The sequence below is a fragment of the Notolepis coatsorum genome (assembly GCF_963971535.1).
Source record: "Notolepis coatsorum genome assembly, chromosome: 2".
In the NCBI taxonomy this organism is placed as follows: Eukaryota; Metazoa; Chordata; class Actinopteri; order Aulopiformes; family Paralepididae; genus Notolepis; species Notolepis coatsorum.
The window spans coordinates 181,736,304-181,763,829 of NC_140166.1; the positions used below are offsets into that span (position 1 = coordinate 181,736,304).

At 44.2% G+C, this 27,526-nt stretch overlaps 1 protein-coding gene across 2 annotated transcripts; it reads right to left on the bottom strand.

Annotated features, from left to right (window-relative positions):
* Positions 1–1,285: 1,285 nt before the first annotated feature.
* LOC311223153 (histamine H3 receptor) lies at positions 1,286–27,226 on the bottom strand. 2 transcript variants are annotated; one of them, XM_084307910.1, is made up of 4 exons: positions 26,509–27,226; positions 24,300–24,466; positions 3,512–3,681; positions 1,286–3,418 (listed from the first exon to the last, which is right to left on the bottom strand). In XM_084307910.1, exons 1-4 carry the CDS (start codon positions 26,753–26,755, stop codon positions 2,824–2,826), a joined length of 1,179 nt encoding a protein of 392 aa, XP_084164036.1. In that variant the 5' UTR covers positions 26,756–27,226; the 3' UTR covers positions 1,286–2,823. The 2 variants fall into 2 exon arrangements, with proteins under 2 accessions (XP_084164036.1, XP_084164035.1); XM_084307909.1 differs by having other exon boundaries at positions 1,289–3,681.
* Between the last annotated feature and the right edge of the window lie 300 nt (positions 27,227–27,526).

The window sequence follows — 27,526 nt, forward strand, 5'->3', positions numbered from 1 at the left end:
CCATCAAAGTCAGGTTGCATGTCTGAGGTGGAGATGCGAAGCACAGCTGCCAGATGTTCATCAGTGAGAGAGGATCTGTACCTGGACTTGGTAAACATCATGACTGAGTGTCTGTTCACATATGTAGGTGGATCCAAAGAGAACCAACATCTTCCGAGCATGTCTCCTCATGTTTGGAAAGTTCTCCTCCTTGAGAGCAGAGTAGAACTCTAGCAGTGATGCTGACTTAAAGTGCTCTTTCAGTAGTGAATCAGACTGCAGGTCAATGAGTTCAAGCTGAACAACTATCAACACTGCAGGTAAAGGGAGAGGAAACCAGCTGCATTTCATCCTCAACCTTTTTGAAATCTTGAAAACGCCTTGAAAATTCATCATGCAGTGCTCCCAACATGGATGAGTACCTGTGCCGGTGATCAGCTGATGGTTTGACTTCTTTCAGGGTTTTCATGTGTTCGAGATTGTTGCTGCCTAGTTGCCTTGAAATTAATTGCAACTTTGTCATGAAGGCTTTCACATGGCTATGCATTTCATGAGCAAAAATGCCCTTGCCCTGCAGTTGTGTGTTCAGTAGGGATGGGTACCGTTCACATTTGAACCGATACGGTACCGGTACCTGTGAATCGATACCGGTACCCAACGGTACCTTTTTTCTGTACTTTAGTCTATAAAAATGTTATCTACCTACCTCAGTTGTGAAAGAAAATATCCAAACTTCAAATAACCACACTTTCGACCGTTTTCGGCTTGCCCCGACTGCTTTGTTGTTGAATCAAGTCAAATCCTAGGTAAGCGTATATTGTGCGTGTGAACGTTGACATGAAAAGAAAAAAGTAAAAAAAAAAAAAAAATTATCATGTAATCTTTCGCGGGCCGGTCAGAATCATCCCGCGGGCCGTATCCGGCCCGCGGGCCATACAATGCCCAGGTCTGTATAAGGCAATCTGGCCATAACTATTCAGTTTGGCCTGTTGATAGTGCCAGAGGAAAGGTCAGGGTGTTACCAAAATCAATAGGCATCTTCCGTTTGGGATAATAATCCAGCCGTAACCTTTTGAGAGAAACTTGTTCACAAAGAGACAGACAGAAAGACTTACAACTGGGTGGAAATGTACTGTGATCTTCTTGGCAGAGGTTACAACTCCCTTGAGCCACAACTCCACATAAACAATAGTGAGGGGAAAACAAATCACTTAAAACCTTGTGTCCCAAATTAATTCCCACAGGCAAAGTAAAGCCATTTCCTGGTGTTCATCCATGCAGAAGATGAGAAGATTATTTATTTCACTGTATACAGCAGACTTTGTGTGGATAAAGCAATTGTTGCATAAAATCTGCAAATAATTCAATGAAAGATCATAATATACAGATCTCACTCTGAACTCTTCATCTTAACCCCTGAATTGGTCATATAAAACCCTCCCTAGACTGTATTTAATGTGTACATTCTGCTTTCCCGTTGATAACAGCAGCTTCATGATATGCTTGTCCGCTTGATTCGTCTGCTTGGTTGCTCCAGGAAGGATTTTTTTTTTTTGCCACAGGCAAAGTAACACTGTCATTTCCTCGTGTTCAGCCATCCCAAAGGATGCTGGACAGACTTTCTATTTTTATGCCTGCGTAGAAAATATGTACAAGAGTCAAAAGCGCCCTTGAGTTCAACAATGCCTTTCCTGTTATGACATGTGAATTGTCCTTGATATCAGATAAAAAAAGCTCAGAACATTCTTGAGAACAAGTCTGTCTCGCTTTCTTCTCTTTGTTCCTGACATATCAAAAGTAGCTCTTACTCCTTCCGATTATCCTTCTGAAGTCTTTCTCAAAGCACTTTAAACTTAGAAACGTTTCTTGAGTTAATAATAATAAGTTTGTGTTGGTAATAGCTTTAACCTTCACATCTGAGTGAAGTTTTCCTGTGAGACTTTATTAGTAGATTGTGGTGGTTTATAATATGTATGCAAATCACTCTAAACCCACCCAGAACAATAGCTCATATCCAAACAAATACCACAGTCCTTAAACCCCCGGCTCTAATAATAATAAACTGGTTGTTAAACAGTAACATGATCGCTGACACACATACCATATAGCCTCCTTTTTATTTTGCTCTTTGGACCTTTGTCCATTACACTGCCACACATTCACAGTTCAGATACAAAGTACTCTAGTGGTTATTTGAAGGACCCATGGGTGACAGCCTGTTGTAAAGCCTTAACCCACAGACCCACACTCCAATCAACAACCTGAAGGTAAAGATGCTTATTACTTTACTGGACAATTTACACAAGGCAATTGGAATGTCTTTCTGTATAACCCTCCTAGACACACACACACACACACACACATGACATTATGCATGTCTGGAGAGGTTAGTAAAAGGGCCGCCTGCTACAGTTAGGGAAGCTGCAACCAGGTCCAACTTCAAATCCTGCTTTAAAGGCCATTGTTTACCCCTTGTGTTTCTTAAATGTGCTCTCATAATACAATTAAGAGAATCATAATTTGCATTTATGTGCATTTTCTTTGTCACGACACATATGTCAAAATATGCAAACTTCAAATACATTTGAACTTCACTCTATTTTGAAGACTTCCATGAACTTCTGATGACATACTGTATAGTAGATGGATATTTACACTGTTTTACTAGCCATTGTGTTTATTAACCCTTTGTCGTGTGGCAGTGAAAGGGTTATCCTTCTGTAGAGTGGTAGTGAAAGGGTAAAAAAAAAAAGTTCAAATGAGCTCCTCTAGCAGGACAGTCTGTGAAAATTAGCTCCTCTAGCAGGACTGGATCTCGATGTGAGGTTGTGAAAATTAGCTCCTCTAGCAGGACTGGATCTCGATGTGGACCGATTGTCTTTTGGGACATAGAATCTTGGAGAAAGCCCTTCGAAAGCTACTGTGGCACAGGGGATACAGGAAAGGGTTAATGCCAGAGTTCAACCACAGGAGCCAGAAGGTAATCTCGTACCAGAACTCCTCCACACACTTACCGCTGCAGGCGGCGCGGATAATCATCAGCAGGGTGTAAGGAGCCCAGCATGTTCCGAAAATGCACACGATGATGGCCAGAGATTTGGCAATCTTTTTGTCACGGGAAAGATGTGATCCTTGCGTTCTACAGCTAGGTGCACTGCAGGTGTCCTTGGACTGAAAAGGCCCACCAGAGCTTCTCCTGCAAGGAGATATGTTCTTTTTCTGCATGAATGTGTGGCTATTAGGTTCACCACTGGAAGAGGGTGATAGCATCTCATCATCCTCTATAGCTGCAGAAATAGTAGTGGGTTCGCTGCTGGATGACACCTTTCGAGTCTTGACGAAAAATACGGACAAGGTGCTCCCGTCCCGGGAACCTCCCCTGTCTCTCTGTGTCTTCTTGGTGTACTCCTCTGTGTGGACAGCCCTGCTCTTGTTCCTCCTGTGGATGTTCAGGTAGATGCTTAAGTTGAAGAAGGCCACTGACACAAAGGGGGAGAAGAATTCAAAGGTGGAAGCACTCAGGAGGAAGTACCAGGTGACGTAGAACTCGGCGAAACACTCGTCAGCCGGGACGATACTTTGACCGACAACAACCTCCCAGAAGAGGATGGCGGGGCCGTAGAGGAGGAAGGCTAACACCCACACAGCCACCATCTTGCTCACAGCCGGACGAGTCATGCTTCTCCGTGCTCTGTATTTTACCTGTGTGAAAAGTATAATCTAAGTATGATTGGTGATGTACAGTGCCTAATAACCAAATTAAATATATTAAGCTTTTAGGAGAGAACACAAAACATCCATGTTAAATAAAAACAATATATATACCGTAATTCCTCTAATAGTGACCCGGGCTTGTATTTGCTTAAACTGTAGCGGGTACCAGGCTTTTATTAGGAGGAGGCATGTATAAGAGAGGCCTATATTTCTAATTTTCAAACTGATCATAATGAATAAATCAACATTTTGTGTCAGTTTGAACCCAGTAAAATGTACTGGGTTCATTTATTGAAACCAAGTACTGTATGAAATAGTAAACAGTGCAATTACATGTGGTCACTGGTCATTTCAACGTTTTCAAAGTGAAATCAAGTAACTAGCTCAGTATATTAGTAACCCGGCTTGTATTAGGAGGTCGGCTTATAATTGCTTAGCTCAAGAGCGCACCCGGCCATTAATAGAGACCCGGCTTGTATTTGAATACCGGTCACTATTAGAGGAATTACGGTAGTTATAAATATTTTCTTTTATTAAATTCTTACTGACTGAATCACACTATTCTGATTAAAGTCCTTACCTTAAACCACTGAGGTGTATATAGTATTGCTAATGATAATATTCAATCACAATCACAACTAGTAAATCACAGACATCTTGGTCACAAACGGGTGATATTGTAATCAATTAGCAAGTGATTATCGTTAAATGACAACCGTGGCCAATGTGCTGTGGTGTGATGTCATCAGGGACATAAATCCATATATGTTGTAGACCTCTCACATGGTTTATGGCTGTTCCCGAGTCTCCTGAAGCTATAGGAAAATTAATGGACTATTAATAGGTGGCTCCTAGCTTCGTCTGTGGTTCATGCAGCTGTGGTCCTGTGAACAAAGCCTTCTGATGTATATTTCTCTCTCTGATAAGGCAGGGGATTTTGAATTCTAAGTGGCAGTTTAAAAAGAAAGAAGCTAACTTAACTTTGCAGATCAGATCAACGTCACCAGGGTCAGTGCATTCTCTGCAACATCCGGTCGTTTAGCATTAGCAATTTGGCTTTTAAAATGTGGAACGTTAACAAAACAAAATCCTTTGGTGAAATGCAATTTTCCCATTAACCCCACAATATTTACAAAATGACTGTCATAATGACATGAACATGTGAGAGGTCTATTACAGCTCAATGACATGATAAGGTAGCAGTCCCTATAGGACAAGGTATTGCTATTTCTTCATAATTTCATGGCGCTGTAATTAACACACGCATTCAATGGCCCCAATGACACTGGTGGCCATATTCAAACTTAATTTACTCTCAATAACTGTCAAACTAAATTAATGTGTGCAAAACAGTTTTTTGGGGTGAAATGTCCCTTTTAATCTCAGTTCATCTTTTTTCAATCACACTTTGGTCACTACATGTTAGTGTCTTGTGATTATTTGTCCTTTTCCATTCCCTTCCCTCAAAGTTCTATTGGTTAAATTGACCTATTTCAAACCCTGCCCCCTCTTTTCTTGATACTCCAATCACAAAGGTTGCTTCCCACTGAACTTGCTTCCCCCATATAACTCTGAGGAAAAGGGAGGAAATGTAAAAGGAGAAATAATCACAAGACACTAACGTATAGTGACTAGAGCCTAATTGCAAAAGCCACCGTATAATAGAGATTGCAAACAGAGTAAAGGGGAAGCAACAGTTGCGATTGGAGGATCGAGAAAACAGGGCAGAGTTTGAGATAAGACACAAATTGACCTAACTACTGTTAATGCTGTGTCTTTATTGTTGTTGGAGTAGTATGCAGAATACGATTAATTGTTATGTTTATTGAATAGCACACCTAGAAACTACTGATTGAGTGTATTTGCATGTTATTTTGGGAGACATCTGTAGTGCATAGAATGAAGTTGAATTAAGATAAGATATTCCTTTATTGATCCCCTTGGGGGAAATCAACTGGTTTAAGTTTAAGTTTATTTGGATCCCCATTAGCCACAGCAGTGCTGGGGCTATTCTTCCTGGGGTCCATAACACGTAAAATACAGTTACAGACTTATACACTCACAACATTCACATGTCATACAGACAATTAAAACAACAATAAAAACCCTAATCAAATTCATAATACAACAATATATACGCCTTATGAATTCACAATACAATAATACCTACTCATAATTAATTCATAATACAATACAGCATAATATACTATTTAGCTTTTACATACATTATCTATGTTCATATCAGCCAATTATACAATCTTTTAATAATATATCCCTATCAGACACATGCCTTTTGAAATGAAAGCAGCTATTATCAGCGCGCGCCTCGAATGGGCGTGCGTGTACGTATAATATTGATCATCTAGCGTTTATTTGAAAACGATTCATAAATAGGCCGACAAATATCAACGTTCTGGAATATTCCAGTAAAAGACTATTATCACAGAATGGCCCAGAATGGGCTGTTTTTTTACCTCAAAACGGGTGCTTTTCAAAATGCTCTCAAACGGAAATGAAGCGATCAGCACTGACTGGAAAATGATTCTTTGATAAGCGACGGGCAGATTAGACACATAGCCATAATTTAAAACATAGATTAGCCATAATTTAAAACATAGATTAGGCGATATTAACGTTAACATTAAAGTGGATGGTGGCATTCCAGCACTAAGTCTGGCGCCACCTGGTGGCACTGAAAGTGTTAACACTTTCAATGCCCAAAACGTGATAAGACGTTTTTTCAGCCCAATGCCTGAATGCCCACGACGACAATTATCGTTTAATTTTTTTATTAGCGATCTGAATTCATATTTCATCAACAGTCTCCCGTTGGTATGCAGCCCCTGTAGGAGCTCAGATGTGAAAAAACCGCCCCCTATCGTCTCCCAGATGGTAATGCACCCTTTTGGAATGGACTCAATGAAAAATCCGGAATCCACATTTTACTTCTCAGGCATGTAACCCGAGCCGATCGGATTCATTGTGGAGCCTCAGAACAGCGTGGAATACATATGTACAGTATGTAGCGTTGGATCAATAAAAGCGATCGATTTTTGGAATGGCGATCAGGAATTGGAATGATCTTTTTGGAGAACATCTGATCTGAGTTAAGGAATCTATTTTACAAGTCTTGGGATAATCAGAGTTGTATTCGCTGAGATCTCAGCGATCGCCCTAGGTGTGTGACTGTGTGTGGGCGATCGCTTTGAGGAAATCAGAGAATCGATTTTTCAGATCGCCTATATAGCGTGCATACGACACATATACATGTAAATCAGATCACGCGTCAATCTTTCTTTCACCAAAGTACAAACAGAGAATTAAAAGTACTCCTGTAGTCTCGCGAGAGGTGCAGAAATGGGATTTGACGTCAGAGGAGACGCTCCGGTCTGTGTTTCACTGCACAGACTGGAATGTGTTCCGCGACACAGATAACATTAATGTCTACACGGAAACAGTGCTGGACTATGTTTGTACTAGGGTGGAAGAAACAATCCCCACTACCAAAATGAGAGTTTACCCAAATCAAAAACCCTGGGTAGACAAATCCGTCCGTGAAGCTCTGAGAGAGCGCACCAAAGCATACAACGACGGCCTAGTGGCAGGCAACATGAATGACCACAAGGTGGCGCGATACAACGTAAGGAGGACAGTGTCAGAGGCCAAACGGCGCTACAGGGATAAAATTGAACTCCAGTTTGAACAAGCTGACTCTAGAGCTATGTGGCAGGGGCTCAAAACGATGACAGACTACAAAGGCGCCTCCCTCAAACTGAACAGTGACATCTCCTTAGCAAATGACCTCAATACCTTCTATGCGAGGTTTGATGCTGGTAATAACAACACCAGCTCACAAGCCACGGCAATGGGGGGGGGGGGGGGGGTCGGCTGCTGATGGAGGCGCAGTGTTCAGGGTAACAGAGCATGAGGTGAGGCGGACCTTTAAAAAAGTGAATATCAGGAAGGCAGCAGGTCCGGACGGCATCCCCGGCCGCGTCCTAAAAGTCTGTGCCGACCAACTGGCCCCAGTATTCACTGACATATTTAACCTGTCCTTAGAACAGGCTGTCATCCCCACCTGCCTGAAGAAGTCCACTATTATCCCTGTACCCAAAAAATCCAAGCCTGCTTGCCTCAACGACTACCGCCCTGTAGCTCTCACCTCCATAGCCATGAAGTGCTTTGAGAAGCTAGTAAAGGGCTACATCTGCTCCTCCCTCCCCATCAACATGGACCCCCTGCAATTTGCATACCGCCCCAACAGGTCCACGGAGGACGCCATAGCCCATGTGCTGCACACAGCAGCATCACACCTGGACAAGAGGCAGGGGAACTATGTGAGAATGCTATTCATCGACTACAGCTCGGCATTCAATACCATAGTCCCCTCCATACTCATAGCCAAGCTCAGGGACCTGGGCTTGAACTATGACCTCTGCCAGTGGGTCTTGGACTTCCTGACTGGCAGACCCCAGGTGGTGAGAGCAGGCAACTGCACCTCCTCATCCATCACCCTCAACATAGGGGCCCCCCAGGGCTGTGTTCTGAGTCCCCTCCTCTACTCCCTGTACACACACGACTGTGTGGCTCAGCGGAGTAGCAATACAATCATCAAATTTGCTGACGACACAGTGGTGGTGGGCCTGATCTCTGCCAACGACGAGAGGGCCTACCTGGAAGAGGTCAAGGTCCTGGCGGGATGGTGCCAGGAAAACAGCCTCTCCCTGAACGTCAGCAAAACAAAGGAGATGATTGTGGACTTCAGGAGGTCGGGGGTCAAGGACTACAGCCCCCTCAGCATCGACGGGGCACCGGTTGAGAGAGTCAACAGCTTTAAGTACCTCGGAGCCTACATATCCGAGGACTTGACATGGACCACACACATTGACAGTGTTGTGAAGAAGGCACGACAACGCCTCTACTTCCTCAGGCGCCTAAGGAAGTTCCAAGTCAGTCAGAAGATCCTTAAGAACTTCTACTCATGTACAATAGAGAGCATCTTGACCGGCAACATCACCTCCTGGTTTGGGAATAGCACTGCACAAGACCGAAGCAGACTACAAAGAGTGACACGTTCAGCCGAACGCACAATTGGAGGGGGGCTCCCCACCCTCCAGAACATTTACAACAAGCGTTGCAAGGGCAAGGCTAAGAGAATCATTAAAGACTCCAGTCACCCGAACAACTGCCTCTTTGAACTGCTGCGGTCAGGCAAGCAATACCGGAGTCTCAAGGCGAGCACAGAAAGACTCAGAAGAAGCTTCTATCCCCAGGCCATCAGGCTGCTAAACGAACAATGAATGAACACTACACAACAACAACCACCAAACGCACATAGCACACACATCCACACGCACACACTCACTTAAACAAACACACTGTAGCACCCACTCCACACACTTTATAGCACACACCCACTTTAAACAAACACACTGTAGCACCCACTCCCCACACTTTATATTTATTGATGAAGGATTGCACTACAACTCGTACACCTTACTGTAAATTGTACCTAAATTGTACCTCATCCCATTTCTGCTTGCACTAGATAGTACTGTACATTAGTACACTGCATAGTATTGTATATTATATGGTAACTCAGAACATTGTACATATGTCTATACCGAACACTGTGACCTCTTTTTCTTCTTCTAAATTACATGTATACTATGTTTGATACTATCTTGTCTAGCACAGTCTCTGGAGCGTAACAGTAAGAAGCATTTTGTATGAAAGTATTCTGTACTTCTGTATGACAACTATTAAAGAAACTTGAAACTATACTATCGCTAATCTAGCGTTTATTTGAAGACTATTCATAAATAGGCAGAAAAATGACAGTTTTTGTGTATTCTAGAATATTCCAGTAAAGGGCGATTATCATGGAATATTTATATTTTCCTTAATTTTCAAAATGCTATAAAACGAAAATGAACCGATAAAAAAACAATCCGCTTCGACAATGTTGACTGGAAAACGAGTCATTGATAACCGACGGGCAGATTAGACACATAATTTAAAACATAGATTAGGCGTTATTAACGCTAACATTGGATGGTGGGCATTCAAGCGGCAAATCAAGATTAAGCTTGGGCTCTGAAAGTGTTAAAAGTTGATAACCAGATAACCATTGAAAGTGAATCTCCATTAACTTAAACTCATCTAGTTTGGCTACGTTCACCGTCATGAATTCAAGGCATCACAGGCAGTGGCGTCGTTAGCCCTGGGCTTCCGGGGCTTTAGCCCCGGATGTTTTTCTCCTAGCCCTGGATCTAAAAAAAATAATAAAAAAAAAAGTGTTTAAATTTTTTTTTGATGGCATCATCCCCATTGTCTGTGCTGAATGTTTGTTAGTGTTTGGTATTTTTCTTTGGTTTTTAGTACTTTTAAACATCGATTTTTAGCAAGTAGTAGTTTTCATTTGATCCTATATAATTTTTTCATTCACCGATTTGTGGACCTTTTTTTTAGTGTCTTGAAAGGCGCATTATAAATCAAATGCATTATTATTATTATTATTATTATTATTATTATTATTATTATTATTATTATTATTATTATTATTATTATTATTATTATTATTATTATTATTATTATTATTATCATCCAGGGGGGAAAAGACATTTTGGATAGTAGGGACTGCATCTCTGCCTGTCCTGGCCAGGAAACACTTTGCAACTGTGATCTCCTCTGGCAGTAGTTGGATATTGTAATGTGTGGCGAGGGGTTGCAGCAATTCCACTGAGAGAAACTGGTCTGAGGCTGGATAACATGCCTGTATGCCTCTCATACGTTGTTCTCCAACTCATGAGAACCTGCTCTCAAGCTCTTGCAGCATTCTGTCGAGGACTGGATAGAACAGTCTCTGTCTCAGCTGATCTCCATGAGGTCTGAGCTTGTGCCACATACATACTCGTCCATCCTTTTCTGCTTCTGTTTTCATGCATAACACAGTAAGCTCAGCAAATAACATAAAATACTGTATCCAGTACAGGTTAAAATTACACTAAAACAAAAACAAAAATAGAATTTTTTTAAATAGAGTACAGAAAATACTAGACATTATCTCTTTGCCTAGCTGGGTCTGGCAAGAGATTATTTTGTTGTGATTCCCCATGTTGACATGTTGACTGATTTGGGTATATGGAGAGAAAATGTATATTTTCATCAGTCTGCATCATTGGTTGTCTTGTGTAGTGTTTGGTGAATGTATTGTATATTTTCACGTTCTCTGTGTACAGTACTTCACTCTCCTTCCATTTTGGTTGAAGGCAGGTGAACTCACCTGCTGCATTTTTATAGTGCTTAAACCTGATTGGTGTATCTACAATTAAGCAATGGTGTGTTTGTGCATCTGATTGCTGTGTTTAACCAATTGGCTCATATGTGTGGTAATTTCACATTCTATATGTAATGTAATGCAAGTGTGTTTAGTGTTTTGCAAATCACTGTGTATTGTTTTGCAAAAAGTGTGAGGCTGACTTTGTGCTTATAGGGGTGCAAATCTGGGCCTATGTTTTGCTCCTTGAGTGTAAGGTTTTGATAATTGTGTAATACTTTTGATTTGAGTGTTTATGCAATCGAAGAAAACTGTAAAGACTAGAGATTAACTGTTTATTTCTTTTGTACATAGGCTGTGCATAATGTTTGTTTGTTTATTTGCTTATGTGTATAATTCTTAACTGTTTTTAATTTGGTATGTATGTATGTATGTATGTATGTATGTGTATGTATATTTGTACCCTCGTTGGGGCCTCATGGACCATATCGTTAGGTTATAACTATAACCAAGTTCTGTTAACACTAGTGAACGCTCAGCGTCTCATGCATAATCTCGCTTCAGCGTATGCACACTGAATACATTTCAAATGTACCTTTAAATGCCAGCATTCATCTGGCCACACCCCCATCCGCCTACCTACATAAGCCGGGAAGGGCCACACACTCATCTCCTTCCCAACAAATTTCATCACAATGAAAAATCAAGGGCCTGCAGCAGCGTCTAGACGCTGAGCGTTCACTAGTGTTAACAGAACTTGGTTATAGTTATAACCTAACGTTCTGTGCCACACTAGCTCACGCTCAGCGTCTCATGCATAATAGGAGCTGAGCGGGAGCTAGAAGCTCGACAAATGTACCCTGCTGAGGCCCCCCACAACCATCAGACCAGGGAGGGCCGAGCCCCCCCGACCCACCCTAATGGAGGGCACCCCCCCTATTGGTGGCTTCACGGGAGGGCGACGGACCCGACCGTGCGAAGAGGCACTCAAGCAACTCAACGCACAGGGTGAGCAGACCGTGGCTTGACCCCACGACTACACACACGCACAACCCGCATGCCACCCGGGAACGAACGGAGGAACAACCTCGTTACTGCCCCCAGAATCACGGGGTCAAGGGCAAACCCAACCCCGTGGCAAGGCCGTAGCAGCGGAGCGCGAAGGAAGACCCAGACCCACCAAAAGGACTGGACTCCCTGGAACGGGGGCCCGGAGAAGTCCATGATGCCAGCATCAAGACCCCACCAGGTGGGCACGTAGTGCCCCGCCCCCCACATCGCCAGCGTATTCGGACAAAGGCCCCTCAGCCGAGCGGGCCCCGTCCCCCCAATAGTACACCGCCTGGCACACTGACCCTGCAACAGGCAGTCAGCATGGCCGTAAGCACACAAAAAAGGTTAACCAACGGAAGCAGGCAGCGCACCGGGGAAAAACCAGGCAACAGGCTATTAAACCTAGCCTGGAAACTGCGGACGAGACAGGCGCCAGAGGGGACAGCTGAACACAGCCGCCCCGGCGGAAGGAGCGTAAGCTGGCGGTGTTGCATGACCAAGCCTCCATTTAAAAACCCCCACCCAGAGGGGTCGAGGCAGAGAAGGCTGACACGATTGGCAGACGTCATGAACGTGCAGGAGCACCCTCAAACGGTGAACCCGGGAGTTGACACTGCTCCAACACACCAGGGAATCAACCACCTCGGTGTTACCCAATGCGGTGGTTGTTCCTATAACCCCTCAAGAAAAAACTCAAACACACCTGCGGGTATACACCGGCTATACCGCAGTACAAGTGTTTCAGTTTCCAAAAAAGGGTTAACCCAGGCCTACGGGTCGACGAAACATTACTTCGGACCGGGCCTGGCGGTACGGGAAGCACAGGGCCACCAGAGGAGGTCAAAAACCACCCCCACAGGCCCCTCTTCGCCATGCGTGAGAGAGGAGCGAAAAAGAATGGAGAACCAGCCCCTAAGCACACCGTACTTGGTATTCCCAGGCGGTCTCCCAACCAAGTACTAACCAGGACCAACCTGTGTACAGTGGTGCAGTCGTAATATGGATAGAGCGCATCTTTGTGCGCGCGTACTGATCATCTAGTAACACGGCGTGTAACCGCGTGTGACCACGACTGCACCACTGCCTGTGTAGCGGCCGAGATCCGACGAGATCGAGCGTGTACAGAATGGCATGGCTGTAAGCCATTACGACAGTGCTGAGTAAAAACGTACCCAACCAGGGTCTCCATAGCGCTTAACCCTGTGACACCCGGACCGACCTGGCATTTTTCCCCCTGAAAAAAGCCCAAGTCCCTCAGGGTACCAGAACAGCAGATCTGCATCCCCGGCGGACAACGGGTTCAACTGATCCGAACCAGCGTGACCAGAACCAGTCCCGTGCCCTAACCACGCCGACCTGCCTACTCCAGGAGAAGGGCAGATATGCGTGTCGATCTTAACATGAAAAGAAGGCGCCACCCAGATGTTCGGGCGAACCGCGCCTGGTGGCCCACCCCAAGGGCGTGAGACCCCTCTACATATGTTCAGATCCATTCCGTCATCATCCCCCAGACATGAACGAGAATCCGTCGAAAAACCAACCCAGGTCGTGGGATTGGTCGTCGGAAGAGGAAAAACCCCCATCTCAGTTGCTTTATAAAAACGCTGTTTCAACCACAAGCAACCAAGGCGTGCCAGTCAGTCGCCTGTTTACAGCGAGCTAGCACTATACGTGCGTCGGGACACACCCCCATCAATGAACAGGCTATTTAGACCTGTCATTGAATCCCCAAGGCGCCCAGGGGAACGACAAGAGGGGTGTGACACTCCCTAACTCCAACACTTTGTGAATAGAAAAGAAGGAAGCATCAACAGCATGTATCCCAGTCTACACAGCCAGGGGTAACATTTTTTCACATTTTTACATCCCACCACCCTCCCATAGGAAGGAGACGGGGATCCCCAGAGAGACTTCCCACGCGAGCTGTACAGATTGAAAAGAATATATTGCACCTTGAGCCATGTAAAAAATTGGTTTTAGGGCTCTCCGGGGAAGAGGCACTGAACCCATACACACTCAACAATCGAATTGAATCGAATACATATACAATAGAACAGGACACCTTCTAGAGGGTCCACTCACTTTGACAATCTGAGGAGGAAGGCTCTGTACTCTGATGGAGGCTCCCTCACATGGAAGAAGGAATCCGAACTCACAGAAGGCCCGAATAGGCGCTTGGTGAGGAGGAGCCCTGACCACCCCCCTGAAACAGATCCATCACATGGACCTGAACAGCACACGGAAGTCCTACCAACAGAGACGCGCACGGTGACGTACTCTATGGTGGGGGAATTCCTGCGGTGCACACGCCCAATATACCAGGCCGTGGTATATTGGGCGTGCCACGTGACGGGAACCTTGAAGGACAGGGGGTGTACCCCTGACCGACAGAAACAAGGGGAAGAGGAAAAGTTACCAGTTCACCCCTTTACGACCCCACACCCATGATACGATGTAATGACAAAAAGAGAATATGACACAGTCATAGTCAGCTCTATGAAGCGTCTGACAGCTCCACACAGCGCATGAGCTAACCTGCTATCTGATTTTTACTAAGGAAAAAACACAGAATAGAGAGGGCTCTAAGAGCCCCGGTCCAACATACACATGTGCTTCTGTGGCCAGTCCAACCCAGTTGTAGGTCACATGACACACACAACCCATCATCACCTACAAAAAATGGCAAAAACTCAACAGAGGAACGCCGTTTTTCACAATGAGAGAATACATACTTCTCGATTAGTAACGGCCACAGGCCTTGCTAAGCACACACGACAGCGACCAAACCATCTTTTCTTTTAGGAAAATAAAGTTTCTCCAGCAGTTTTAGCACAACCTCAGCAATCAAGCTAAGGGTTACATCGCATCCCTACCACACAAAAGACACAAATAGTGCACAACATGTCTGATAGGAGGATGAAAAAGTCCCCAGGGAACCGGGGGGAAACACAATCCTCTTATTTTACCCTCAATACGGCCAGTTAAAACAGGAAAACCTGTTAATATGTGAACACACTGTTCATTGTCATCACAGGTTGAGAAAAGAACATTCTTTTACTCACTTGTCACTAAGCATAGCTTCATAGGTTAGTTACCTTAGTTGTGAGTACACGGTACATACTGTATAAACACACATGATGTTTCTCACACAACAAACGGATCATTTTCACATCTGTAACAAGCCGATTTGCACGGAGAAGCTAACTGCCAGTGACAAAGACAGTTCACACATAACTCGCGCCGTATCCTAAATGCATTGCAGCAACACACGTTTTGGGAAAACATCGTCATTCACAAAACATTTAGAAAAGTAAAACCAGAAGACGTGTTATAAGGTCTGGTCAAACCTGGTCCTACCCGGAACGTAGATCAGCGAAGTGCAGTCACAGACACCGTAGGAACACAGCCGCTCCTGTGTTGTTCGAACTGGGCAGCGTCGCCGCTCCAACCCGCACTACAGTCCTCTTTGTTGACGCAACCTCGCCGTCCTGGCTCAGGGCAGGGTCGACGAAAAATCCCCCGTCAAGGATGACGTCGTAGTCAAGAGTGCAAAACATGTTAAAATCAAAGCACGTTCAACAGAATAGCATCAAGCTCCAACCGTTCGGGCGCTACTGCCCCTGCTCGCGAGACGCCGAGCTAACGGCGCACGCGACCAGAAGCGAGCTCACGGCGGCGCGCGAGAAGCTAAAGCTACCCCGCGCCAGGCCATGGCCTATAGCAGCAAGCTAACGTTACCTAGTGATCACGACATGCTAGCACCGCAGCTAACAGCTGACTGGCTAACAGTAGGCCCAACCTGAGCAGGCCATGCAGCGATCCCAGCAGGCTAACGCAGCACTAACAGCTGACTGGCTAACCGTAAGCTAAGCAGCTATCACCTGAACATGTATACAATGACATAACACTCACCCAGACAGGCCGCCGTTCTGAACCTCTCCTCACTTTTTTAGAGAAAAGAGAAACAAGATGTCCACACTGCTTTACAACGGTGATTTTACCAACACCCGACGGAATCAGCACAATACCAAACTGGCCTGTGTAGCTGACTTGAACATGGATCTGTCGCTATCGCACATCCATGCACATATCCCCTCGTGAAGGAATACTCTCATTTGGATATGAAAGAAGGGGCTTAACACGGGACAGAGGGAAAACCACTCGTCCAGAAAACACAGGGATCACCAGTGTTAATGGTCGCGGCCCACTAGTTAACTAAAATGGCTTCAGACCAAGGTCTCCTGTCGTCTAGGAGACTGAACAAAGGACCCTAGCCTGGGCCCGGTTTTCATAACATTGTCAATTAGTCCCCATAGCACTAACAGACAAGTGGAGCCTGCCAGCAAAAACACTACTCACCCAACCTGGAACGCACCACTTCTCACAACAGCGGCGCGCCACTACAGTCCCTGCACCGCCGGAGGGTTTCACTCCGTCCAGCCGCATCAAAGAAGACTGTAGCTGGGAGGTATGTAGCGGCGTGAACCCCCAATACGAAACCGGTGGAGTTTGTGGAATGATCACCATCTTCCAGACACTCCAGTACGAAGACAATATCGCCGTATTTTCTCGTTTTAAAATAGTGAGAGAGAAAATAAAGATATGATGTCAACGTATTCTCCTTATTCTTCCTTTCCTTAGAGCAATACTTTCTCCACGTCAAGTGGGCATATAGCAACACGTTGCTTGTGATGAAATTTGCGAAGGAGATGAGGGTGTGGCCCATCCCGGCTTATGTAGGTAGGCGGATGGGGGTGTGGCCAGATGAATGCTGGCATTTAAAGGTACATTTGAAATTTATTCAGTGTGCATACGCTGAAGCGAGATTATGCATGAGACGCTGAGCGTGAGCTAGTGTGGCACAGAACAATGCTTTATCTGGCTAAATAATGGTTAAATAAGAAACTGATGATTTGGTCCTGTTAACTTTGAATTTTCTATGGGGACTGCCCATATCCCTCTCATGGACCTGGACCTCACTTTAAAAAACTTGAATCTAGTTCTTCAGTATTCGTCTCTAATTACTCTAAAATTGTGTATTTCTGTGTTAAAAAAAAAGGGGGGGGGGGAAGCCCCCAATGTTTTCTAACCCTAAAAACGCCCCTGATCAGGGTAAGTAATTGTTATACAGATTATACTTTTTGGGTGAAGGTATTTAAGGATCCTCTGCAAGCCTATACACAACAATCACATAATACACAGCTTGAATACATTTGCAAAGGGCTTTATTTGACGTATATTAGGCCATACTGTAATTGGTGGTTTTGCTTCACTAAACACGCTTCTTCAAATCTCTGAGGAGACTAAAAGTTTGTCACCAGCCCCGGAGCTGAGCTGGATTTGCCTGTTCGAATCCAGCTCACAGCTCCGGGGTTGTCACCAGCTTGGCTGGCCGTCTGCACTGATACAATTGGCTGTATCAGAGGGTGGGAGAAGCTGGCGGGGTGGGTCCGGGTCGTTGTAAACAGCGACTCCTACAGTTCGGTCGGGGCGCCTGCTAAGCGCGGATTGGACGTGAGGGGGATAGTGTGGTCCTCCCACACGCTACGCCCTCTCAATGAGAATCCGCGCTGCCAGGTGAAAAGAAGCGGTGATTGGCTGGACGTGTGTCGGAGGAAGCACGTGGTAGCCTCCACTCTCCCAGATGATCTGACTGTGGGGGGTAAGTGCGCAGCGACCAGGAAGGGACTGGGAATTGGCATACGACTAACATTGGGATGGGAGAAAATCGGCGGAAAAATGAAGGAAAAAAAAAAAAAAAAAAAGTGTGGTGCACAGTTTCTGAGAATCATCTGGTGCAATAATCCATGAGTCTGAGTGGATGAAATTATTGATATTACATTTATGAAGGACATTACATATAATGACCATTTCACAAGACTTGACAATGGCTTCGAAGATGATCAACACATGGCACCGTTAGTTGAAGCCTTTTAGACAAAGAACCATATACATTCCATTATACAGTGCATATTGTACTGTATATTCTATACAGTATATTCCTCTTTACTTACTTTTGACTACTTTCTTACTTACTTTTTTTACTGTATGAAGCACACTCTCAGGGGCTCATACAGAACCAAGCATTTCACCGTAAAGTATGTGTATTTTATTGAGATATTTAATAAACAAACTTGAAACTTATTATTATTATTTTAAATGTTGCACAGCCCATGTATTTGCAGTTGTAAAGACAACCTAATTCACCTGGCATGTGGATGTAATACATCACCTGAAACCTTGTTCTTCTGAAAACTACATATGGTTCTTCGTCTGAAGGATTCATTTGTCCTGGTGTCTGCCCATAGTTACATTATTTCAAATCTATGCTGCTTTTGGGGTGAGAAACATCATTATTTGTATTCTAGAGCCCCAGCCATGAGCAATATTATTTTGACAACTTATATCACTTCAGATGAATGTTTTTATAAGCACACTTATCAATGCCAAGAAATGTTTCAAGCTGATCCAGTGTTTATATTGCAAAATACATACAGTCTGCATTGTAATGTAGGAGTGCGGTAGTGGGGTGTGGTTTGGGCTCTGCTGCGGGGGAGAGAGGGGTGGAAGTGCCAGGGTTAGTTTTTTTTTATTTTATTTTTTTTTTATCTTTTTCCCCCTCGTTTTTCCGATTTTTCTCCCATCCCACTGTTAGTCGTTATGCCAATTCCCAACCCCCTTCCTGGTTGTTGCGCACCCCCCCTACTGTTGGTCCGAGAGGCCGGAGACTGTCGCATGCTTTCCTCCAACGCATGTGCAGCCAGCCGGCAGCCAGCCTGGCAGCGTCAATACTTTAGGCAACCAACTTGCGTTCAGCGTTTCTCTGATTGGCCACGACGCCCATGTGACGGCGGCAGCGAGAGAGAGCGGCAGTGCGGAAATAGGCTGCATTCTATTGCCATGCTCTGCGACAAACTCTAACCTTAACCAACTCCCAAAGAATGCCTAAACTTAACCCTAACCTTAACCAACTCCGAAAGAATGCCTAAACTTAACCCTAACCTCAGTGTTCGAATTATGAGGGGACCAATGGGGGCTCAGCCCCCATAGCTATAGTCTGAGCCCCCATAGTCAAGACCCCCTGTGGGGGTCTCTCAAACAAATTATATAATATTTTTTTTTCTTTTTTATGTACGAATTAATATTATTTATGCTACCTAAATAAATTGTTAATAGATCATATTTTTCTTTTCAGTTTTTAAAAGAACAGAGTAATTAATGTTGTGGAATAGGCTGCATTTCACCTCCAAGCCGCTATGTGTCGCCCATGAGCGTCGCCCCATAAGTTTAACGCTACTCCAACCTAGTGAAGAAGAAGCAGCTGATGTAAACAGAAGGCTGCCGGTCCGTCTGTGTCCTGCAGGCTGCAACTGAAAACATAAACACTAAACAGTACGCCACATGCCGCCAAAAAAAAGGCTCAACCCGCCGCAAGGCTGTACAAAGCTGGACAGCTTTGGTTTTATAAAAAGGCCAAAGTCTGACGCTGTTAGTGCAGCAGCTAGCAGCGCTACTGTCACTGAAGTTGACACTGCTAGTGCTAGTATTAGTGTTAGCTCTGCTGCTCCTGTGCGCAGTGCACCTGTTATTGTTACCGCGCCGTTTGCCACTGCCAGACCCGAGTCTCCACCACTAGACCTGGACTGCGCTGCTACTCAACCACCACAATGCTGGGGTCCGAGTCAGTGGATCTTTTGGAAAAATAAATATAGCTGGTTATTTGCCAAGGAGGGATGCATTGGCTGCCTTCCATGTAAAAACGCCAAGATATTGTTAAATAAATCATCTGGAGCCCATTTGGCAGAGCAGTGGATGAATGGGACTGTGACTAGCTCTCAGAGCAAGAAGTTGAGGAAGAAAATATACTTGCACAGTGATAGCGTTGCTCATAAGCAAGCTATAGAATGTCAAACCCAGAAGGAAGTGCTTCCAAGAAAAGTGAGCGAAATCACATCTGCTTTGCTCAAGGAGACAGCCAGTTCATTCAGGGCAGCATATAATGTCGCTAAAGAAAGGTTGCCTTATACCAAATTGAACCCCCTTATGACACTTAATGAGTTGAACGGTGCGACAGTCGGGCCAGCTCACCAATCCGATCATTCTTGTGCACAGATCATAGAGCACATTGCCACAGAGATGAAAAAAAAATTGTTTCTCATGTCAAATCGCAGGATTCACGTATCAGTATAACACTGGATGAAAGCACAATTCATGGAAAAGCTTACATGATAATTTATGTCAGATGTGATGTCACTGGGGATGGAGATGTGGACAATGTTTTTCTTGACCTTGTTGAACTTGATAAGGGCACAGATGCAGAGTTGCTTGATTACCTGTGCACATTTTTTATAACATTATTTATTTTGATTTATACAAGTATGAAGAGTTTATCGCCGGCCACTAGAGGGCAGCTTTTATGTTCATTTTATTATCAGATGATAATGTTACTTACTGTATCCTGATGAATGCTGCTGTTTTTTTCCATTCGATTATTTTGTTAGTTTTTGATTTATAAGTGCAGAGACAAATACATGTTAATTCAAGTTCATACATTTTGTCTAATTTTTCAAATTAAATTGTTGTATTTAATCAGATGCAAAATGCAAATAAGTAAATATGGCATTATATATCAGAGGTGAGTAAGAAAATGAACAAATATTGATGGTTAAGAATGAGACTGAATAATGACATCACACAATAGTCTAATGATTAGACTGTTGTGTGATGTCATTATTACTTAGTATTAGACAAATTCTAATGAGATATTCCTCTAAATATGACTTCGAAAACAGCCACAATTTCAGAAAAATAATAGTAAAAAAAAAAAAATCAGGGGGCCCCCATAGCTCTCAGATGATAATTCGAACCCTGCCTAACCTTAACCAACTCCGAAAGAATGCCTAAACTTAACCCTAACCTTAACCAACTCCGAAAGAATGCCTAAACTTAACCGGCGAAAGAAAGACGTTTATATAGAGAGGCGATAAATTAATTAAACGTAAAAAAAAAAAAAAATGTATTCGAACTTGTCACAAACTGGACCGCAGGCTCCACAGCAAGGCGGCGAACGAGTTGAGCTAACCGTCGATGTTAAAACAGGGGGGATTGGGTGCGGCAACCTGCGCGCCGCTGCGCTCTGGCGCTGCCGCGGGGGCGTGGCTAGGCGCAAGTTGGTTGCCTGAAGTAATGAAGCAGCCTGGCAGCGCAGATTCTCACTGGGAGAGTGTAACGTGTGGAAGGTCGCACTACCTCTCTCCAGATCCTACCCTCGCTGTGCAGGCGCCCCGACCAAACTGTAGGGGTCACTGTCCACAACGCCCAGGACCCACCCACGGCTTCCCTCCCCCTAACTCAGCCAAACGAGTTAGTATAGCGATCAGCCCAAGCCAAGGCAATGCTGACTCTCCGGGAGTCGAGACCGCAGCCTCTTGCATTGGTGACGAGCACAATCTCCGCTACGCCACCTGACCGCCCGCCAGGGTTAGTTAATTGGCACAGGTGTTATCTGTTTGACTAATTCTATTTTTAGTAGAATGCTGGACCTGGATGTGTGAGGGCTGTGTGTGTGTGTGGGTCATGAGCAGATAACAGGGACTCTTAAAGTTATCCGTTATCCGCTTACGCAGATATTTTAGGAGGGGAAAAATTTAACGGAAAACAACCTTTACAGGTGGAAATCTCAAAGTGAGTAATTAAGAAAATAAATCAAGTCCCAAAAAACAGGACTATTCTCAATAAAGAGGTATAGTATAAAAGTAAATAAGCCACAAGGACACCTCCTAATAAAGGAGTTTATATTGGAAAAAGAAACAATAAACCTCCACTAAGGGAGTTTATGTGTATAATCACGTGAGTAGCCTAAAATAAGTGACTACCATAAAGCTCAATTCTGATAATAATAATGAGCGTGACCAAAAGGACAGCCAACACTAGGAAATGAAAAAGCAGTTGACACTGCGATCTCCAAACTTAAATAGACTCCACATGGCCATAGGCACAGCTGCACTGCATCAGGTGCAATCAAGCCCACACACCTGCCAATCCATGAGGCAATTAACCACAGGGAACAGGGATTGACAGCTATCCCTCACAGAGAGGTGAAATAAAGCAAAAATAGACGGCTGTCCCTCACAGAAAGGTGAAATAAGGCAAAAACCATGACAGGATGGGGGGCTTTTTGACACACAGACAGACACTGACAAGAAGCTGGGAGAGGCTGCGTGAGGAAAGCTGGCTTGAACTGTGTATGGAATATCTGCACTGCTGCTACACTGGTCAATATGGTCAATGACACTCGCTCACAGTAGATGGTGAATCACTGTGTCCACTAGGGCTGCAACTAATGACTATTTTGGTAGTCGACTAATCTGTCTTATTTTTTCGATTAGTCCACTAATCGAAAAACAATTATATTTAAAAAAAGATTATATAATTTTTTTTTTTTTTGCACTACCTATCTTTGTGAAAGTGGCTTCTCAGCTCTGGTCCAGCTGAAAAAAAAAAAAAAAACCCTAATCTGCGATTTCTTACAGACATAGAACTTAAAGCTACTCTTTTTTTTTATCCACTTTTTCTCCCATTTTCTATATTTTCTCCCATCCCAATTTCGTATCATCCAATTCAACCCTCCCCTGTCACGAACGCTGTTTCTTGCCTCCCACAAGCCGGCTGCAATGTGGACTAAGTCATACATAGCACAAGTCCCCTCCGGTACTTGAGGTAACAGCAGTCGCATCTTTTCACCTGCGCAGCTCGATCTCTCAGTGGTGAGGAGTAACGCGTGGTAGGCTCACGCTGCCCCCGACACTTCCTGATTCCACTGCGCAGGCGCACCAACCAACCTGTAGGAGTCGCTGTCCACAACGCCCGATCCCCACCCATCAGTTTCCCACCCCCTAATACGGCCAATGTGTATTAGTACGGACGACCAGCTAAACTGAAAGCAAATGTGGAGCGTTGGGCTCGAACAGGCGAGCCCAGCGTCTCCAGATTTCGTGGCGAGCGCCTTGCCCACTACGCCACGTAGCCGCCCGAACCTAAAGCTACTCTATTGTACTCTAGGAAAATGTTTGAGTACAGGCAGCTTGGTTGTTTAGACAGTTATATTTCTGAATAGTGTTAGTAGGCTGCGTGTCGATCTGTCCTCTACTTTCAACCACGCAAGATCCCTATGCATTTGGTCTACACCTGTTCTCATAAAACTCTTGACTTGACTTGACATAGAACACCCAAGTGCAAGACGAGCTGCTCTATTCTGCACAATCTGAAGTTTTTTTAGATATTTTTTTTTGCACTTGACCAGATTGCTGGGCAGTAGTCAAGGTGTGATAACACCAATGTTTGAATAACCTGTAAGAGGGTAAGTGGCGTTAATAAAGAGGAGTATCTTCTTATCATGGATATTCCTTTCCCCATTTTACTAGTCACCTTGTCAATGTGATTCTGCCACATTAGCTGTTCATCAAGTAAGACTCCTAGAAGTATAGCCTCAGTAACCTGTTCTATACAGGTTACTGTATGGAATTATTTGATGGATAATTTTAATTGGTTCTGATGCCTCAATACATGGTTTGAGCCAAAAATTATACATTTAGTCTTTCCTACATTCAGAATCAATTTGTTTTTTATTATCCATTCCAGAATTAAGTCCAGATCCTTTTTGTAATTGTACATTTAGCTCATCCATGTTGTTTGATGACAAACTGATTCAAATTCATGTTCAGGGATTTCCTAAATAGGCCAGGCGACCCCCAAGTGTTGTTAATGGTTGAATCTGTGGTCCGCATTCCGTCAGTTAGTAGACGATTGTCTGCGTATATATAATTGTACGCGGTCACATCTACACGGTCCTCGTTTCAAATTATCGAAAATCTCTGTTAGTGCATCTCTAGCCAGCTTTCTCTTCAATTTCTCTCCTGCAGAGTATGACTAATGTGACTAATGTGTAGTTTAGAGCCAACGACCATTATTCCATGAAGGTCCTCTTGGGTTACTGTCACAGTCCTTCATGTTTAGTAGAGCTGCATATTGTTGTGTGATAGAAAATTAAAGAGCCCTCTCTCTGCTTTAGACACACGGGAGATAGCAGTGGATTTTCACAATAAGAGCAGTGTTTGAGGAATAACATGTATATTTCAAAGCTGAAATTAAGTAGTATTCTTCAATAAGTGTGCCAACTCTGTGTGAGTGTATCGGTGTGTGCATCATGTGTATGTGTATGTATACATGTGTGTGCACATGTGTGTGGTTATGAGTAACTCTACAGCCTACTTACTGCTCTGGTGACTGACAGGAAGCGGTCATAACTAATGAGAACAATGTTAAAGACTGACGCGGAGCAGAGCACGTAATCCATAACCAGCCACAGCTTGCACAGCCCCCTGCCCAGCATCCAGCGGCCTGTCAGGTTGTAGGGGATGTACACAGGGATACAGAAAGCACCTGCAACAGAATCAGAGTCAGAGGCACTTCATTCACTGTCAAATACATTCAGATACACTGTATTCAGCACTTAGTGGCGGTTTAATACAAGGACACAGTCCTGTGATCCGTGACGACGTGGCAAGCAACGCGTGAGAACAGCGTGACAACGACACGCATTATTCTCAATCCGTTTAGCAGGCCTTCTACTGTATGTCCGTACATTTTAGCATTAGTCCTCGACTAAAGACATTCTTAGCCAACTAAATAGTCATACTACTTTGTCGACTACTCTATCAATTGATTTAAATCCATAAATCTGTAAATTATGTTTCCTAGATATACAATCAAGCAGAGGGACCTCTATAAATCGTATGCTTACCAAAGAGGTGCTTATAATTTTTTCTGTAAATATTCAGCATGGGGTTAAAAAAAAAACGACTAATTAGCGGCTGGGTGGCGCAGCGGAGATTGTGCTTGTCACCAATGCAAGAGACTCCGGTCTCGAATCCGGGTGTCGGCATTGCCTCCGGCTTGGGCCGGCCATCATACTAACTCGTTTGGCTGAGTTAGCGGGAGGGAAGTCGGGGGTGGTAATCTGGCGTTGTGGACAGCGACTCCTACAGGTCAGGTCTGGGCGCCTGCTCAGCAAAAGACAGAAAGTGGTGAAGGTAGTGTGACCTCCCACGCGTTACACTTCACCAATGAGAGTCCTCGCTGCCAGGTGAAAAGAGAGCCGCTGGCTGTCTCCGCATGTGTCGGAGGAAGCATGTGGTAGACCTCAGGGCTCCCTTGACCGACCAGTAGGGGGCACATGCGCGCAACGACCAGGTAGGGGAGGGGGGAATTGGCATAACAACTAAATTGGGATAGGAGGAAAAACAGAAAAATCAGGAGGAGAAAAAGAGGGAAACATTTTTTAAATAAAAAATAAAAAAAAATACTAATCGACTAGAAAAGTATTGGTCAACTAAGACCAAACTGATTGATTTGCAATCAATTATTATTATTATTTTCTTTCTTAGAATCGACTAAGAAAGACAGCCCTATCAGTGTGTCATACAGTAAACATTGTGGCTGTGGAAGTAATGACACTGAAGTGAACCCCAAGCAATATCAGTCTCCATTACTGCACCCATCTCTCTCTATTACTGGCCACAGGATGTAATATTGGAGAGGCGTAATACAAAAATATCATCGAATAATATCATTGAACTGCTCAAGACCTACAACCAGTGTGAGATCATGTGTATTCATTTGTCTTGGTGGTTTACAGTGTGTGCAGAAGAACACAACACCTCTGCAGTGTTTTAATAAAATACCTAGAAAGAAGAGCATGTGGCGTTTCACCATAACACCTCATGGCACAGAGAGACACGTGGAATAGGCACGTTTCACCATAACACCTCATGGCACAGAGACACGTGGAATAGGCACGTTTCACCATAACACCTCGTGATGGCACAGAGAGACACGTGGAATAGGCACGTTTCACCATAACACCTCATGGCACAGAGAGACACATGGAATAGGCACGTTTCACCATAACACCTCATGGCACAGAGACACGTGGAATAGGTACGTTTCACCATAACACCTCATGGCACAGAGAGACACGTGGAATAGGCACGTTTCACCATAACACCTCATGGCACAGAGAGACACATGGAATAGAGGGGGATTCACTAGGGAACAATCCTCCCTTAAGATTACTTTAAATGCCTTCATCTGCACACACCAAGGGTACTTAAACATTGTAGATCTCTCAAACATCTTAATTTCAATCTGGGGTTGAACACCAATGTCAGGGTAAATCAAGGAGTTTTCATTACTGTAAATTGCAGGATTGTTGTTGTTTTTTAAAGGGACAATTCAGGGTTTTCCCCCCTTAATTTGATAATTTTACCACGCACAATTCGACTTAATTTATTCATTAATTTACCTTAATTCTTATTTAATCAATAAGGTAGTTTTAAGGGGCTGTGAGGCGTAAACGTAAGGGAAAGGGACCCTATGCTGTGGGCTATGGGGGATAGATAGATAGACAGACAGATAGAACTCACCCACTAGAAAATCTGATATGGCAAGATTCAGGAAGAAGTAGTTACTCTGATTTCTCAGGGTCTTGTCCACCACGAAAGCCATGATAACAAGTGCGTTTCCAGCAACAGTAACGACAACCAGAGTAACCATAAGCACACAGAGGATCACCATCAGGTACCCAGGGAAGGCGACCCCTGGTTCACGAACCGCAGAGTCCGCGGCGCTGAAGTTGGCGCTTGAGTTGGACTCCAGAACATAAGTACCCATGGTTAATGCAATATCACTGACATTATAGTTCTAGTTGTTCCAACAAATGAAGTAAACCTTGAACAATCGAGTTGCGTGTTCCGGTGTTGTCTTCCCCATTATAGCGCGCAAAGAAGCGAACATTAAGATAGCCTATGAATAACGAATTCAGGGAAGATGCTTTCCCTAATTCTCCCATTGTCTTTCAATGTTATTGAAGACAAACGCTCTAAAAAATTATAATAATAATAATAATAAAAAAAAGACTGCCGCTTCCATGTTCCATAGTCTGCTGTGGTGGCTGCGCTGTGCGGCCACCGCGGAGCGCACTGCACAATGTCACTGGGTGACGTGAGGACACGCGCTGGAGTCGATGGGCGAGAACAAACAGGCCACAGATGCTTGATCAATCAAGGTGATGGTTGTTTTAAATAGCAAAAATTACTGATTAATATTGAATTACATATGATAGTTTACTGAACAGACAGCCGACAGGGGCATATTACAGTGGCTCAGGACTCAGGAGGTAGAGCAGCGGTCATGGAAAAAATAGTATACGAACAGGTCGAAAAGTACCTTGCGGAAAAAAATCTAATCTGAATTCCAATCCGACTTCAGAACATCCCACTCCACTGACTCATGCCTTTTCTTGCCCACTTTGACAAGGATGGCTTAGAGCAGGGCTATTCAACTAAATTGTTCAGGGGGCCACATTGTCAGAAACCCAAGGGGCCAGGGGCCGGACTACCACGGCACCTCCCCGTGCTATGAATATATGTACACTTGACACAA

Bases quoted from the DNA above. Each gene is read 5' to 3' on its own strand.
- LOC311223153 (XM_084307909.1), bottom strand. From the start codon at position 26,755: ATGGGTACTTATGTTCTGGAGTCCAACTCAAGCGCCAACTTCAGCGCC. The intron at 24,467-26,508 runs GTGAGTTCTATC...ATTCTGTTGCAG, and splicing joins CATATCAGATTTTCTAGTGG to GTGCTTTCTGTATCCCTGTG. The intron at 3,682-24,299 runs GTAAGTAGGCTG...CTTTTCACACAG, and splicing joins TCCTGTCAGTCACCAGAGCA to GTAAAATACAGAGCACGGAG.